This window comes from Branchiostoma lanceolatum, chromosome 3 (genome assembly GCF_035083965.1).
Source record: "Branchiostoma lanceolatum isolate klBraLanc5 chromosome 3, klBraLanc5.hap2, whole genome shotgun sequence".
NCBI lineage: Eukaryota > Metazoa > Chordata > Leptocardii > Amphioxiformes > Branchiostomatidae > Branchiostoma > Branchiostoma lanceolatum.
Genome location: NC_089724.1, coordinates 17753933 through 17770542, shown reverse-complemented (window position 1 = coordinate 17770542; position 16610 = coordinate 17753933). Strand labels below are relative to the sequence as shown.

Here is a 16610-nt window from a genome sequence, read left to right as displayed (position 1 = left end):
AACATTTGACAGGTTGCTCAACAAATTTCATAGATCAAGAATGGATCTTTTTGCATTTTGTTTGTTTTCTTGTATTCTAAACCAGACTTTTACATCTTGCATCATATTCCAATAATAGAATCAAGGGTCACACAAATCCAATTTTAGTCGCTCAATGGTCGTTTAGCAATCACCACGTAATAAACAGCCCACAAGTTTCTGTGCTGATGATCATGTGACCTAACCTTAAGTCAAATCATACCAGAAGACACAACACGTTAAAAGCCACAAAGTCTTTTTATTTTATCTTTGATATGTAAGAAAAATAAATTGTCAGTCATCAATGATGAGATATAATTTCATGATAAAACTGCCCAGAGAGCATGGATAAATCTTGATTGGTCGTTGTCTGGAAATGTGCTCTGAGAAGTTCAGTCCCTGCCGATCATGTGGGAGACCTTCGGGCGGTCCACACGGTAGATGTACTCAGCAGGGAGGAAGTAGCCTCTGTACTCCACCTCTTCAGGCGTGGTGTCGTAGTGGTAGTGGCCCCCCTCCCCATGGTGGGAGAAACAGTGGGTGTGTTCCACTCGCAGGTCCAGGCCCTACATGGGGGGTAAACAAAGTAAGCTTAGCATAATGGCGGCCTTGAAAAGGTGACCTTAGACATGGAACAGCTGTTAACCATACCTTCCACTGTGTTGGAGAAACATAATGAATAGATAAATAAATAAAAGTAATATCATGATGGTTCACCTCATACTTATTCGAATCACACTGATTTTGATAAAACTACTGGTTAGGGTACTATATGTACTTACAGGGTCCCTGGATACAAACACACTAAGGTTGATCAGAGGTCCACCCATCTCAAAAAAGTTCAGCCAGTTGTTGACGTCCTGGTCAGATTGCAAGGGTGTCTTGGAGAACCCAGGCTGGAGGGGAAAAAATGAAGAAAAGCTCTAAATACCTGAAACTGGAAACCACGTCACCATCAAATATGTCTTCTTTGATCCATCTCTAAAGTTGGCATCACACTGTCAATCATCAGAACACACCCAGAAGGGCACAAATTTTAAAATTGCCAGATAGTTGAGCATATATTTCACCTACAAATCTACCCAGTTGCATTGGATGGGCACAGTGACCTGCCCACAGAAAAAATGTGCAGTGATTGAAAGTACGCAGGCTGTATTGCTGCCAAAAATGTTTCAGGGCGAGCTATTTTCCTGCTGTGTGATGCTGTCACCTGAAACATGATCATAAATCTCACCATGATATGGATCTTGGCTTGACCTTTCTCCAGTAGGAAGGTGCCACCCAGAGCGACAGGCCTGTCTCCGTACTGTTGCTCCAGGGTCTTCCGCAAGCAGCTGACAAAGTTCTCCTGTCCAGTACGGACTTTGGCTTTGACCTCTAGCACCTGAACAAAGACACAAAACATTAGCATAGTCAATGACAGGAAATCCAATAACAAACTAGACTGGCCGTCATTTGCTTTGAGAGCAAATTCAGGATGTTTCGCCCATAGTCCTCATGCAAGAAGTGGGCTGTCCCAAAATAACTCCTGGGCAAATCCAAGTTTCTGCATAATTTATGCAAATGAGGTCCTCATGAGCATAAGTTATGTGCAGGTGCTTTCACCTTTCCTACATGTACCTACATGTTCAAGATGACATCAGCTTTTACAGTAAGGGGAATACAACATCATGCATAAATTATGCAAGTGAGGTCCTCAGTAGCATATGTCATGGCCAGGCGTGTGCACCTTTCCTAAAGCTACCTACATCTCAAATATGACATCTGCAGCTTGTACGGTAAGGGAAATACAAGTTTCTGCATGAATTATGCAAAGGAGGTCCTCATTAGCATAATTTTTGGCCAGGTGCATTCACCTTTCCTAATGGTACCTACATCTTAAAGATGACATCCGCAGCTTTCACAGTAAGGGAAATACAAGTTTATGCATGATTTATGCAAATGAGGTCATCATTAGCATAATTCATGGCCAGGTGTGATCACCTTTGCTAACGGTACGTACATCTCAAATCTGGCATCTGCAGCTTTTCCGGTAAGGAAATAACAAGTTTACGCATAAATCATGCAAATGAGGTCCTCATTAGCATAATTTATGGCCAGGTGTGTTCGCCTTTCCTAAAGGTACCTACATCTCAAAGATGACATCCGCAGCTTTGACGGTAAGGGACATACAACTTTATGCATCGATTATACAAATTAGGTCCTCATTAGCATGATTTATGGCCAGGTGTGTTCGCCTTTCCTAAAGGTACCTACATCTCAAAGATGACATCCGCAGCTTTTACGGTAAGGGACATACAACTTTATGCATACATTATACAAATTAGGTCCTCATTAGCATAATTAATTGTCAGGTGTATTCACCTTTCCTATAGGTACCTACATCTCAAATATAACATCCGTACCATGTAACATAAGGTACATATAACTTTCTGTAATACCATTAGTAGTGGTACCCCCTGACATCTGCTTGGTTTTAACTCCCAGACAGGGGAAGTGTAGGAGGGCTTATGTTACAAGATGACCTAGTTGTGAGAAAATAACCAAAAATTCCATCAAAAAATTGCAAAATAATTCATTTTGAAGTAGTGTATACCAAAAAAAATTATGGGGTCCTTTGGGTAAATATCCAATGCACAACTCAACCAAATTTCAGGTCCTTAGGTTTCAACACCACGGCACTGGAGGCCATAATGTGCGACTTTTGTCAGAAAATGACCAAAAAACCTCGATAAAATAATTTTAAAAACTTATATGAAAAAAAATTTAAAAGGGTCTAGGGGTATACACAAACTCTACCTCCATACCAAATTTCAGCTAATTTGGTCGACGGACGACCGAGAAGAAGCGATTTGAAGATTTGACAGGAGAAGAAGAAGGAGAAGAAGAAGAAACCTGACAAAAACAATATGTTTCGTTGGCGAAACATAAAAATGGAAGACAACAATTCTCAGTATTCTTTGGGAAAATATCAAAACAGGGTTTTGTTCAGAACTCCTGTGACCTCTAACCTTGCCAGGTTTGCCCTCGCTGAAGAACAGGTTAGCCAGCAGGCAGAACTCACGGCACTGGTAGGTATCCTCATAGTGCTCCAGTATACACGTCCCATCCTAAACAACAGCAAATTAAATGACTTAGTCAACAGCAACACAGTAAACAACAACACAAAAAACCCATAGACACAAATCCATAGGCAGAGCCCTCAATATGGGCACTTGATGAATAGGTGCTGGGGTCTGTTGAGGATTTGACCTTGCATAAGCTTAAGCATTCAGTTTCGTTACTGCGGCTCTTACTAAAACTGTCAAGTTATATCTGCACAGCCCTCTAGAAGTGTTGTAACAGTTTATGAAGTGGCTTAAGAATTTGATGGATATTTTCATGTCCACACACAGACTTGCAAAACTGACTTTCATGTGCTATTATTGGAACAGATGTAACTCACCTCTGTGTTGACACGTGAAACTCTAGTCTGGTTGTTCCTGCTGTGGGCCCCGCCCATGGTCCTGATGTTGGGCATCATCTGACCACAAAGAATATGTATGGAACTCAGCTCAAATTACGGGCTTATCTGAAAGGTCATCCATTTTTTTTTTACTATGAGAGAGGTTAAAAAAATCACCTAAAGCCTTCAACCATATCTCATGATGTGAGACAACAACAGTGTGAACTTGTCAAAAACTGGAGTTATGCAAATGTTTGTCAGTGCTTGGGTGTTATCAATGACACATTTCTATCAATTTTCATTCTATAATTTTTAACACTTTTAAACCTGGAGAATACACCTTTTGTCATCACAGATCCATAAAATCCGTCCAAAAGACTTTCGGAAAAAAGTCTGCAGACTATTTAGTCATCAGCTAGCATGGTAAACCCATCAGGTGTTTGAACAAAATCTACTCAAGTCGCCATGAGCTTAAACCCTACCAATTCTTCAAAGAAAAATCGCTAAAAGTGTAACATGTATATATTTACCTCACAGTTGACTCCGACCACATGTGCAGCACCTGCACCAGCCCCCAGGACAAATGCACCTGGGAGATCCACCTGTCCTGCCACCTGCTCCAGGTTATACTTCTGCACATAGAGAGAAAACAAAATCATATCCAATTGCTTGAGTAACTGCTATTTGGAATATCTTATTACCTGTATATCTAACCTTCATCGACAAGAAAAAAATCTCAATCTAGTTTAGCTTATTGTATCATCACAATATTTCACCGTCATAATGAGGACAGATCTTATATTGTACCACTGTATATGTTACAGGTTCAACCTTTAGCACACTACAAAGTTAGGCAGTTGGGAGAAGGTTAATAGATCACTGAGAGAAACTTTTTGATCATGGACCACTCTTTACAATGTACTTGCATCATCATGTACCACTGTAAGCTGATGCCAAAGTAACCCACCTTGTCCAGCTGAGGGCTGGGGACGAGGTATGGCACTCCTCCAACATCAGCCACCCGGGGACTGCCACATAGTCCTGTAGGCAGCAAAACAACAACACTACAACACCAAGACACGACAAATTGGAGCTACTGTTGTAAAGAATGGCTGTGTTAGGACAGGATAGAGATATACATCAAAACCTCTAACGTTACCGGTAGATCGCCAATAAATTTCTGTCGATCCTAATCCCTACCCTGACACATGTAAATAACACTGGTACCTGGTGCTGCTAGTGTGAAGGGTGGCTGTGTCAGGTCAGGACAGTCCACAACCTTGACTTTGGCATCCAGGAAGTTGGAGCTCAGGCCAGCCTGCAGAACTGTGGGTTGTCCAGGAAAAAGCAGAATTCATTATGTAGACACGATCGTGGATGGATCGATAGAACTAGATCATGAGGTCCTGTTAGAGTTTAAAAACCACGCCCCCGAGAACTTTCGGCTTTGGACTTTGCATGGGTGAGCTGTCACTAGCGGCCAGACAGTACTGGGATCATGATTTCAGTGAGAGTTGATTCGATGGTGATCCTTGCTTATTCCTGAGTAACTGCACACAAAAAACCGTGCCAAACCTGCGGCAAGCTCGTCCAGCGGCGGCACGAAAGCCTCCTTCCTCTCCACAGCCATCTCACGCTCCGCCATGATGGTCTAACCTTTGAACCTTGGGTTATGCCACACGCCATTTGAGGGGTGTTTTTAGAAATACTCGCGAGTAGCCACATTAGTCAAGTTTTGTGCTCTGGCAAAACATTTTGTTCAACCATGATCCAAATGACTAAATTGTACGAGAAACAAGCTTGCTGAAAATTGTAAAAATGGAAGAGTAAAACATACCAAATCTAACATTACAACAGTCTGTTTATAGTGTAACTGGATGATTAACAAGAACTGGTTGTGGTCATGGTGCTGATCATGCCATACAGAGCTGGCAATGTTATTTTGTGGCAATATGCTAGGGGGAGATATGAAACAGATGCAGTGATCAAGAATGCACATACTTCAGGGACTCGCTATACTCACTTCCAACACTACAGACCTGGCACTCTCACCAAACTACAGATCTGGCACACCAAGAGTCTCCTCATGGACTGCTTTATTCTTTTATGTTTGTATCTCCAGTTACATCAAAGTTATTAACAGTTCTGGCACATCAGTTCTTTACATTTTTTGGTAAACAATAAACACCTTAATTTTCTTACATTTTTGTTGATATTCATCAATTAACACCTGATAAACTAACACTGTGATTGCTATATAATTGATTACATTAGGAAACATAAGAACTTTAACAGCGCTGCTACAAAATTTGTTTTCTGCAATACAATGTACATGTACTGTACATGTATCTTCAATTTGGAATTAAGAAATACATGTATGTTAGTGTAAATTGCTCAAAGGACATACTAGTCTACTGAAGACCAAATACAAGATCAAACTCAACTTGGGAACATAAATCTGCTATGTGTATAGTCATATGGTGCATCACAAATTACACTGTACGCCACGTCTATTTCATGGGTTCACCAACCATTACTCACCGTACAATGATTAGACAGGTTACATTTCTTTTTGGTAATACAGTATAACTATGTGTTATTGTTTTTCAGTGCCATCTTAGACATCCAGTCTCGTATTCCACCAAAAACCCCATCAAATTCCTGATCTACTAGCCCAACACCCCCGACAAACAGATGGTTTACTGTAGCAGAAGGAAGATGTAACTGTTAGCTTTGTCAAAATCATGCTCCTAGTTGTCCCTAACAGCAAGACATTGTGTAACACAGGCTAAAGAAGGATAGTGTATTGCAACAGATACAATCTGTAGTTCACAGTGATTATCTATGCACAGTGAGTATCTATGTAATGGTAACAACTTTGCAGATGATAATGATTTTATCATTATCAACAGTTGTTTATATCTTATAACAAACAGAGCTTATAGGATTTAGATTCATTCTATCTTCAGTCCCACTAATTTTTGCATGTTAGCAGGAATCCTCGCAACAATAGTGCATCCAGGTTAATGAAAAGTAACTCAAGTACTGTGTTGGGTATGTTCATAAGAAACACCATCCTAACTAGAAAGGCCGTCATTTGCCCTGAGCAAATACAGCATGTTTAGCCATACTCCTCCCCATGCAAGAAGTGGGCTGTCCCAAAATAATGCCTGGGCAAATCGAAATATTAACTGCATGTAGAAAGGCAACATTTGCGAGAGCATCATACTTCGCCAATCTCCCTCCCGATGCATAAATTGACTGTTCCAAAATCACCCGTGCAAAAAAAAATTCTCTCTACAAGTTCTGCGAGACCCCAAGAGCTTCTTACTGCAAAGGCTTGCGTGTGTTCCTGCAATATGACCTCAGGTGACCTAAATAGAACACGCGTTCTTTGGCCAGTAGCAAATGGAACGCGGGGATCCTTAGATAGAACATGGATTCCTTGGCCAGCAGCAAATAGAACATGGAACGGGGATACCACTTTTGGCCTGTTTTTGGTCTGAAAATGGGCCCAAAAGTCCCCAAAATGAAGCATTCTGAAGTGATGTACACCAGAATTGTGATTGAAGTCCTGTAGGGACATGTTCAAGCCACCCTTGTACCGAATTTCAGGTCACTTGCTTGCAATACCAGCGCACAGGAGCCCAAAATATAAAAATTGTCTAAAAATGCCCCAAAAAAACTCCATAAAAATGATTTTAATGCCTGTTTCAACAAAATTAAAAAATCACCTAAGGGTATTTGCCATCTTTACCTACATGCCAAATTCCAGGCCGTTTGGCCCAAAAATGACGGAGTAGATTCCATTTGAAGATATGGCAGGAGAAGAAGAACGTGAACAAAAACAATATGTTGAGCCATACTAGGTATGGCTAAACATAATGAGTGAGAGATTCCCTCAGTAATACCTTTAACATTCTTTTAGTAATACAGTAGAGAAGATGTATTAAGAGTACCTCTTCATGTCAATCATTATCCACGATCATTGCAATTTTGACAAATTATCCATCTTTGCAATTGTTCTTTTGTGTTTCATCCATCTTTGACAATGAACTAACTTGCTATTATCTGTTTAAGGGCACAAGTAACAATACAGATACTTCACAACCTCATGATACATCAGTTCATTTTGAGAAATAACCCTTTTCTTTGAGAAGTTATCTTGTTGTTCCTTTCTGTCTGCTGGATGGTCAATCTTGTTGTTCCTTTCTATCAGCTGGATGGTCAATGCAGGCATTCATTTACTGACGGAAGGAGATGATGGTATCTGAGATGATGCCGATGCATTCCTTCAACTGGTCCTCAGTGATAACAAGGGGTGGCGCAAAACGAATGATGTCACCGTGGGTGGGCTTTGCCAGGAGACCGTTGTCACGGAGACGGAGACACACCTTCCACGCATCAAACTCTGCAACAGAAGTGTTGAAATCATGGTGTCAACAGTGGCAATGCAATGACATTGCCATGATCATTATTGACACATAAAAGCCAAGATTTGAGCAAATACAAGATACTTCAGTTCCTGAAAGCTTATCTTAGGTTTTGCTAACCTTGCATATCAGCTTTTTGCATACGGTAACTCACCTGGAGTGTCCTTGATCACGATGGCGTTCAGCAGCCCCTTTCCTCGCACCAGAGTGACGATGTCACTGGGCAGTTTGCTGAGCTCGGCGCGCAGGATCTGGCCGAGGTGCTCCGAACGCTCTGACAGGTTCTCCTCCTCAAGTACCTAACATAATATCAATCACGTGTTACCAGCATTTCCCATAATAGGTATATGTATATCCTATCAAACAACACAGCACATACACAAATAAATCTGACTAAGATTTATACTGCTTATCACCGCAGTATACAGTATCTTACTGCAATGTACAGGCTACAGCCTTATCCAAAATTCCAACATTTAACATGATTGATATGAGCTACAACCGTGATACAACACATTTGAATGTGCAGCTTATTACAACAGGTTTCTTTTAAATTGTATGGATGTCTAAGCTCACCTCCAGGGCAGCAATGGCCACCTTGCAGGCCAGCGGGTTCCCTCCGTAGGTAGAGCCATGCTCGCCTGGCTTGATGGTCAACATCACCTCGTCATCAGCAAGTACACAGGACACCTACAAACAGGCAGGAAACATGAGTGCAAAGGACACCTACAAACAGGCAGTGAACATGAGCACACAAGACACTTACACAAACTGACTAGTGTGGCAAATGACCACAGACCTGAACTCACATACGACTAGCTGTCTGCTACATCTCAACAACAATAACAATGACAAATACTGTATAAAACATCATGGTAGTATATATACAGCATTAATAACATCTCCAATAGGTCACAGTTTAGGTAATTCTCATCCAAATGACTGTATTGCATTTATAAAGCCTGTGTACTCACAGGCAGGACCCCACCAGACAGTGCCTTGCCCAACACAACAAGGTCAGGACGGACGTTTTCATGATCCACACACAGACGGCGACCAGTTCTGCACAGTCCTGTCTGCACCTCATCTGCAATCCACAGGACCTGGACGGGGAGAGATAGAGCTGTAAGGTCCATACATAATACTCTGATGACATACACAACTTTTGATCTGTCAAGTAGCCCTTTTACCTCCCTGTTCTGAGGTTTTGTTTTCAGTGTGTCTGTTTGTTTGTCTGTAATTGTTTGAATTAACAGAGTGGCTGGTTTCCACATACTAGCTATAGGCACATGGAGGACACTGACAGGAAGTTAGGCCAAATGTTCCAGAAAGGTCCCAGAACAGGTTACTCATTTCCTGTCTTCAATTTCCTGCTACTGTATATCGGTGCACACACCAGTTCTTCCGCCACAGGGGTCCGTGAAAGTCCGTGACGAAAGGGTTTCGATGGTCTGGGTTTGAGTTCACATTTCTCAAAATGTGCTTCGAACTGACATAAAATACTAACATGGCTGAAAAGCGTATGAATTGGTGTGTTTTGGGTGGAAATTGCGCTTCAATCCGAGCCTTACTTCCGGATATCCATACGCGTTAAAAGTAAACTGCCCCTTTGACCCAGATTGACCTTTGTTGCGTTCTTTTGGCCGTGTTGCATTACCTCGCGCGTCGGGTTATTGTGAAAATCTCAGTGGTAGGATTTTCTTTATAATGGGCTTGATTATACCTTGGAGGTTTCTCTTTCTGACACTAACAGTCATTTTCTTGTCAAAAAATTTTGTGATGTGTTTAGTTCCACGGGAAAATGCCAAATTTTGCGCCACATTTTTTAAGGAAAAATACTTGTTCCCTCTTATATTTACTAAACTTACAGAGGTTGAAGAAACCGAAACTCAGGTTTTCTTGTAGCTAGAGGGATATCCTTCATTCCCATTCATGGTTGTTTTGCCTCAGAAGTATTTCCTGGAAGAGACAGTCGCTAGACTTGAGGGTGTACAAACTCGACTTGAGACCCAAAATAAACTAGGGGGTGCCCCCATATGCATGTCTGTTGCCGAATGACAAATGAAATAAGCTTTTGACAGAATCAGTGAGAAATTCACATTACATGTAGTGAACAAAACAAGAAATTTACAAAAACCAAAAGCATTTCATAGAGATACTAGACCTTCATGTTTCGTCATCCCCTGCACTACTTACATTATGTTTGGTGCAGAGCTCACGGACTCCCCTCAGGTATCCCTCATGCGGCACGATTACACCAGCCTCTCCTTGGATGGGCTCCACCATAAACGCACACACGTTTGGGTCACTCACAGCTTTCTGCAACATATAATCAACAAACCATGGTAACAACACAATCAAAGCTTATCAAGTTTATACGCAACTTTAGCTTGTAGAGTTTTAAAAAAGCAACAAGCCTGGCGTATATGTCAATGTATCTAATATTACCGTGAGGCCAAGGAGGAAAAGAAACCATTTCGTTGCCCACTCAGCGTCCAGAATGTTTCATTCTTATGGTCATTTGTGTTCCTCTGTTCTGTCTTCTTTCAAATGCTTTCCACATCAGCTTAATGCCTACCCTTTGGTTTCCCAAAACTTATTTCAACTTTTTGAAATTAGTTAAGACCCTTAATAGTTTTAGCTTTATCTGAGTAGCCAACCAGTTTATGTTTAAATTTTTTGTACATAATTTTGAGCTCAAAATCTACAGAAAGGAAGATGCGCTCAAACATTATGTATATTAAAGTGTATGAATGTAAATCTGTATGAGACCCATCATAATAAGGCCTTTCTCACCTCCAGCGCTCCAAGGTCGTTGTATGGAATAAGGTCAAACCCAGGCATGTATGGACCAAACCCAGCAAAGCTGTCAGGGTCAGTAGAGCTGGAAATGGCTGCCAACGTCCGCCCCCAGAAGTTCCCGTTGGCGAAGACTACTTTAGCCTGGTTGTCAGGCACACCCTTGACAGTGTAAGCCCACTTTCTGGCCAGCTTGCAGGCGGTCTCCCCACCTTCCACACCTGCATACATAATCCAAGTTTTAAGCCCCACAGGAAGTTGAGGCATCAGTTATACATGTACATCCATGTCCCCCTTTGACTACAAATATATACTTAAATTGTATCAACCCCATCTATGCCAAGGGAAACCTACACTACTGACTTCAAACCCTTATGAGATATTTGCGACATATCATTGTTTTGCTCACTTAAACTTTAAAAGCAGAGAAAACAGGAACCCCAACAACAACAACAATATCTTCTGCTACTACTAAGTAAAACAACATTAACAGCTACAGCAGCAACTATAAACCTACCTGTGTTCATGGGTAGAACCTTGTCATACCCAAACAGTTTGGTCACATACTCCTCATACTCCCCAAGGGCATCGTTGTAGAATGCTCGGGAGGTCAAAGTCAGCTTGTCAGACTGGTCCTTCAGCGCCTGGATGATCTTGGGATGACAGTGACCTTGGTTGACTGCGCTGTAAGCACTGAGGAAGTCATAGTATCGCTTCCCCTCCACATCCCAAACAAATACACCTAGAGAGGATAGTATTCACATTAGACATTTCAGAATGGATAACAAATTTCAAGAGAGAAAAAAAGCAATTAACCTGTGACCAATAAATCAATGATCTTTGTAAATGATCTTGAAAGTTATATTATGTCTGTCTTTGTTGAAATATTGAAATTATGATGTTTATATATATCTGAATCTATTGCTGTACAAGAGATAACATACATTGGTTTTGTGATATTTCTATGATTTTTCAATGAATCAATGAATCAATGAATCAATCAACCAATCAATCAATCAATCAACCGATCAGTTTACTGTGTTTAACCAGTCATTCATTGCAGAAATTGAATTTTTCATTCAAAGATGTCACATGATAAAACAACAGTTGCGAATGCCCAGACTAGACTGCAGGTCTGGTACCACCTACCCTTGGCCTTGCTCAGTGCCACAGGAAGAGGGTGGTAGTTGTGTGCTCCGTATTGGTCCTCCCGTTTGAAGATATCCTCAGATTTTGCCCCGTACCGCGGCTCTGCAGCTGTGCTGGCGAACCTTGCAGCCACAGGCTGTACTGCGCGAAACTTCAGGACTACTCTGGACAGCATGGTTCACCTGGGTCAAAGGACAATATCCTAAAATGAGTCACCTGGGTGAAGGCACAACATCCCAGCATGGGTCATCTGTGTCAAAGTACGTGTATACAATGTCACTGTAGGGGTCACCAGGGTCAGCATACAACATCACATCATGGGTTACAAGTTTCAGAGTACAATAACCCAGTATGTATTACCTATGTCAAGTGACAATATCCCAACATGGGTTGGCTGGGTTAAAGTACAACATCTAAAGTGTCACTTTGCTTATTATTTGATAGTCTAATACAGCCTGAAAATCCATTACATTTTATACTACAGACATCGATATACAGTAATGATACAATTCCTATATATCTGCTGACTACAAATAAATGGCCTTATTCAAACGCAGACTGTCAGAGTGTGACTATGTGAGCGGCATCAGTAATGGAGAGTGAGTTGTGTGCATGGAATACCAATTAATCTGCATGAATACCTACACTGTTTCCAGTCACGAGCTGGGAGCAAAAGGGCCAAAATTTCCACAGGAATCCAATATGTACAAGCCCCCCTAATTACCTTTGCCGAGAAGGTTATGCAGAGGGTAGCGTTTGTTTGTCTGTTTGTCTGTTTGTCTGTTTGTAGTGGCACAGAATAACTCAAGAACGCCTTGATGGATTGTCTTGGTATTTGGTATGTTGGTAGGTTTTGATGAGACCTTAAAACGATTAGATTTTGGGCCCCCCAGCGGCTTCTTACGGTACTGCAGCGGAACTTCCTGGTTTGATATCTCGTGTTCTGGACATGCTATGGAAGTTATTTTTGAGTGGTAGATAGATCTTTGGACAGAGAGTAAGTGGTGTGGGTTTGGGCCCCCTAGCGGCTTTTTTGGAACTGCAGAAGCGGGTTTTGCGTCTGACTTTGAAAGGGAATAACTCAAGAAGGGCTTGATGGATGGTAATGATTTTTGGTAGGTAGATAGCTTGAGTGATGATGTACATGATTAGACACCTCTTATGCAAATCAGTATATAATTTGCATAATTAATGAGGAAAGTTTATACATCCGCCAAATTCCATGATAGGACTCTGAAACATGTGACATATGTAACTGAGGAAGAGAGAAATATTAATTGATATGAACTATGCAAATGAAGACCTCATTTGCATAATTAATGAGGAAATACTATAACAAGATGGGCTTGATGGATGGTCATTATTTTTGGTATGTAGATAGCTTGTGTGATGCTTAGTATGATTGGACAATAATTATGCAAATCAGATTCTAATTTGCATAATTAATGAGGCAACTTTAAAAATCCACTTTGTTCCATGATATGACTATTCAAATTGTAACTGAGGAAGAGAGAAATGTTTATAGATAGAAAATATGCTAATGTGGGCTAATTTGCATACTTAATGAGTAACATCTCTAATTCCACACTGGCAAATGACGGCAATTTCATACATTCAATCTTTTTTTTTGGCATCGGGACGTTATGTGAATGTAAAAATCGTTGAATCAAATTATGCTAATAAGGGCCTCATTTGCATAATTAATGAAAAATATCAGCATAACCTTCTTTGTTGAGCTCATAATTTGTTAAGCTCATACTTTGGACATGTTATATTTTAAGACAATCAACTGGTATGATTTATAATTGATGAGAAACACTCCTAATACATCAGTCATAAAGGTTAAAATCATTTGGCGAAGGTATGAGGTCGTGGAACTCTAGTTACCTTATAATGTAGATATCCCTCCCTCACATCATTAATATGACTAATGTGTATGAGGTAGGACAGATGTGGTATTATTTCTGGTTATCATGATCAATTACTGTATTACCTTCATGGAGTCAGGGTAATTAGAATTTCCTCATGCTGAAAACCTGCAATTTCCTCCTAAAGTACACATCTGCCTTCTTCATGGTTCTGAGTATTTCAATTCTAACTAAAAGTTCTCTGGACAAAATCATAAAAACACAGGAATTAAAAAGGGACCTACACTACAGTACAGTCTGGTTAGAATATTTCCTTTGGCTGACTTCATTCAAAATCCACCTTCCAGATGTTTTCTGGAGGTACATGTAGTTTCCCAGCTATCATAACAGTGTTTTCCGTCTTCGTACAACGGAAGGCATCCGGTAGAAGGCATTCATATCTATACTTCTCCACAATGTACAGATGCTGCACTGTACGGTTACAAGCAACATGACAAACAAGGTTTCCAGGTAAAGAATGTAATCATGGATAAAAGCAGTTAAACATTAATGATGGCTACAAAATTCGATGTTTTAAGACATTTTGTTGTGAGCAGAGGACTTTGTGTTATCATAGTCAGGTGTGCTTTGATACTGTACTAATTGTATACTAATCTATAAAGGTGCAATAAACAAACGTGTCAGCATATATATTACCGATATATATTACCGGTATTGTCACCCAGGCCACAATCACCTGTAACCCATCAACACTTTATTGCAGGTCTGACCCAGCCAAACCCCCACCTGTTGTTACTTACTAGGTTGAACCCACCACCAACACACCTCAGCCTATCCAAGGTCCGCCTGACCCAACACAGAAGACATGACATAAATCACAGACTAATACATTACTTATAATACAGAGTCTCTTTAACACAATGGCCAGACAATCAAACACTGGCCGCTAAAGTGTATATTGGAACTGTGCCAAATCTGTTTACATTGCCTGGGTCTTGCATCATTTTTATTTGGGCTCCAAACCACAGTGATTAATTAGCTCTGAGGAGGTTATGTTTTACCCGTGTTGTGGTTTGCTTAGTAGACATGATAACTAGAGTAATTATTATGGGACTCTATTTACTTTGCCATTTTTGGTCAAAGATATAGCCTTGCTCACATTTTGAGTTAGGAAATCATTCAGGAATGATTCAAAATATATTTAATAATCAGGAAAGTTGTCATGTTGTTGATCTACATGTACACATAGACACAGATCCTAGTCTGTAATCATGCAATGATGCAAGAGTCAGATACTGTGCTCAGATACTTTTTTAATTCTTGATCTCCTGATTACAAATTGGTCAAGCATGTGGTGCCTCCAATACCCTAACAAAAGTCAACAAAGCTTTTAAACTTAAAGCATGTGTTGAAATTGAATAGATTCTACTCTACACTGCTGATTCTTGGACTTAAACGAAAACATTGTGTAAACAGCTTGATGGGAACTACTAGTATACCCGCTTGCTTCATCATCCCTGGACACTTCATGGAGGAGCCATATATTTTTAATCTTCAACTTCAACTTATTTGACCCCCAGATAACCCCACGAGGGGCAAAGTAGGGGGGGAGGAGGTCCCAGGCTAAGGAGGGTAGGCCTCCAGCCTGGCGCGGTATGACTCAACGGTGGGAGCCGTAACAACCGCGCCAGGCAGGGCGTTCCACTCGGGGATGGTGCGGGGGAAGAATGAATGTTTGTAAGAGTCTGTCCGGGCATAGTGGTTGAAATTTGAGCGTGTGGCTCCCCCGGGTGCGCCCCTTAGCTAGTTTCAGTAGACTATCTGTGTTGATATTGATGTAGTTATTTACTAGCTTATAGAAAAAGGTGAGGCGGGCGTTCCTCCTCCTTCCAGAGAGAAGGGGCCACTGCAGGTCATTGTGCATTTAATATTATATATTATAACAAATAGCCAACTTCATGGTGATCAACCACAGATTTCTACAGTCATCCGCAACCATAGGATGTCACTGGCGGGACATGTAATAATTATGTGCCACACGGAAATGGCTGTCGTGGTTCACCTCTGGAAACTAGATGAGAGTCGTAGACGTGGCCATCCTTCTTCCACACATAAGAGGGTAATTGAGAGGGAGGTAGGACTTCAGGCTGATGAACTTCGCTCTGTCATGCTCGACAGGGACATACATTCCTTATGGTGACACTCACTGAGGTAGCCTGAGTACTAGTACCATCCTCAGTGGTGACCGCTGGCTCAATGCTTTTTGCTTGCTAACCTTAGCAAGCGAAAAGCATTGAGCCATGGCCAGCGGTCACTACGGAGGATGGTACTCAGGCTATCACTGAGGATGAACTGAAGTACTAAAACTGAACTTACCTCACAAACAATTTGTTCCCACCCTTCTCCAATGCCTGTGTGGAGTTGTCTCTTGTTTACCTATTGGTAACCCACACAACTTTACATACAGACGCCCCCGGTCTTGCCTTAAGGGTTTATTGCGTGCTTAAATGTTTTAACACAATAAGTCCCACCCCCCTCCAGTGTGCTGAGTTGTCTGTTTTAGATCGGTTCAGTTTTGATTGTTAAAACAATCTGTCCAACCAACCACACATTATCAAAATATAACTCTAATCTTACCTTACGCACTGTGTTGGTCTTTTAAGGAGAAAAATCTGCCGTAACTGCAAAGATTGCTTTTTGCAGAATCTTCTCACGTTGTCCCTTCACTTTGCGAAAAGGTGAAAGGTCATGGAATATTCTAAACTTGATAGGGGCGTTCTAGTTTAAACAAGCACGACTTGTTTACACCGTATCTCATTTTGCTGTCTATTCAGTATACAATAGTTTAGTTTCTATTCTAATTTTAAATAAAACATATTCATTGTAGATAAATTATAG

General features: G+C 41.0%; 2 protein-coding genes across 4 annotated transcripts; both read right to left on the bottom strand.

The window, feature by feature from the left end:
- Nucleotides 1–257: 257 nt before the first annotated feature.
- Nucleotides 258–5187, bottom strand: LOC136430738 (ester hydrolase C11orf54 homolog). The gene is made up of 9 exons (XM_066421605.1): nt 5039–5187; nt 4691–4789; nt 4431–4504; nt 3994–4095; nt 3464–3541; nt 3030–3128; nt 1253–1402; nt 801–914; nt 258–584 (listed from the first exon to the last, which is right to left on the bottom strand). The coding sequence occupies exons 1-9, from the start codon at nt 5106–5108 to the stop codon at nt 411–413; spliced, it is 960 nt and encodes a 319-aa protein (XP_066277702.1). The 5' UTR covers nt 5109–5187; the 3' UTR covers nt 258–410.
- A 355-nt stretch (nt 5188–5542) lies between these two features.
- Nucleotides 5543–16480, bottom strand: LOC136430736 (ornithine aminotransferase, mitochondrial-like). Of its 3 annotated transcripts, none has more exons than XM_066421599.1 (10): nt 16350–16480; nt 11845–12026; nt 11213–11437; nt 10693–10916; nt 10093–10215; nt 8871–8999; nt 8473–8586; nt 8051–8195; nt 7345–7874; nt 5543–6540 (listed from the first exon to the last, which is right to left on the bottom strand). In XM_066421599.1, the coding sequence occupies exons 2-9, from the start codon at nt 12017–12019 to the stop codon at nt 7708–7710; spliced, it is 1302 nt and encodes a 433-aa protein (XP_066277696.1). In that variant the 5' UTR covers nt 12020–12026; nt 16350–16480; the 3' UTR covers nt 5543–6540; nt 7345–7707. The 3 variants fall into 3 exon arrangements, with proteins under 3 accessions (XP_066277696.1, XP_066277698.1, XP_066277697.1); XM_066421601.1 differs by having other exon boundaries at nt 16359–16469; XM_066421600.1 differs by lacking the exon at nt 16350–16480 and adding an exon at nt 16089–16213.
- Between the last annotated feature and the right edge of the window lie 130 nt (nt 16481–16610).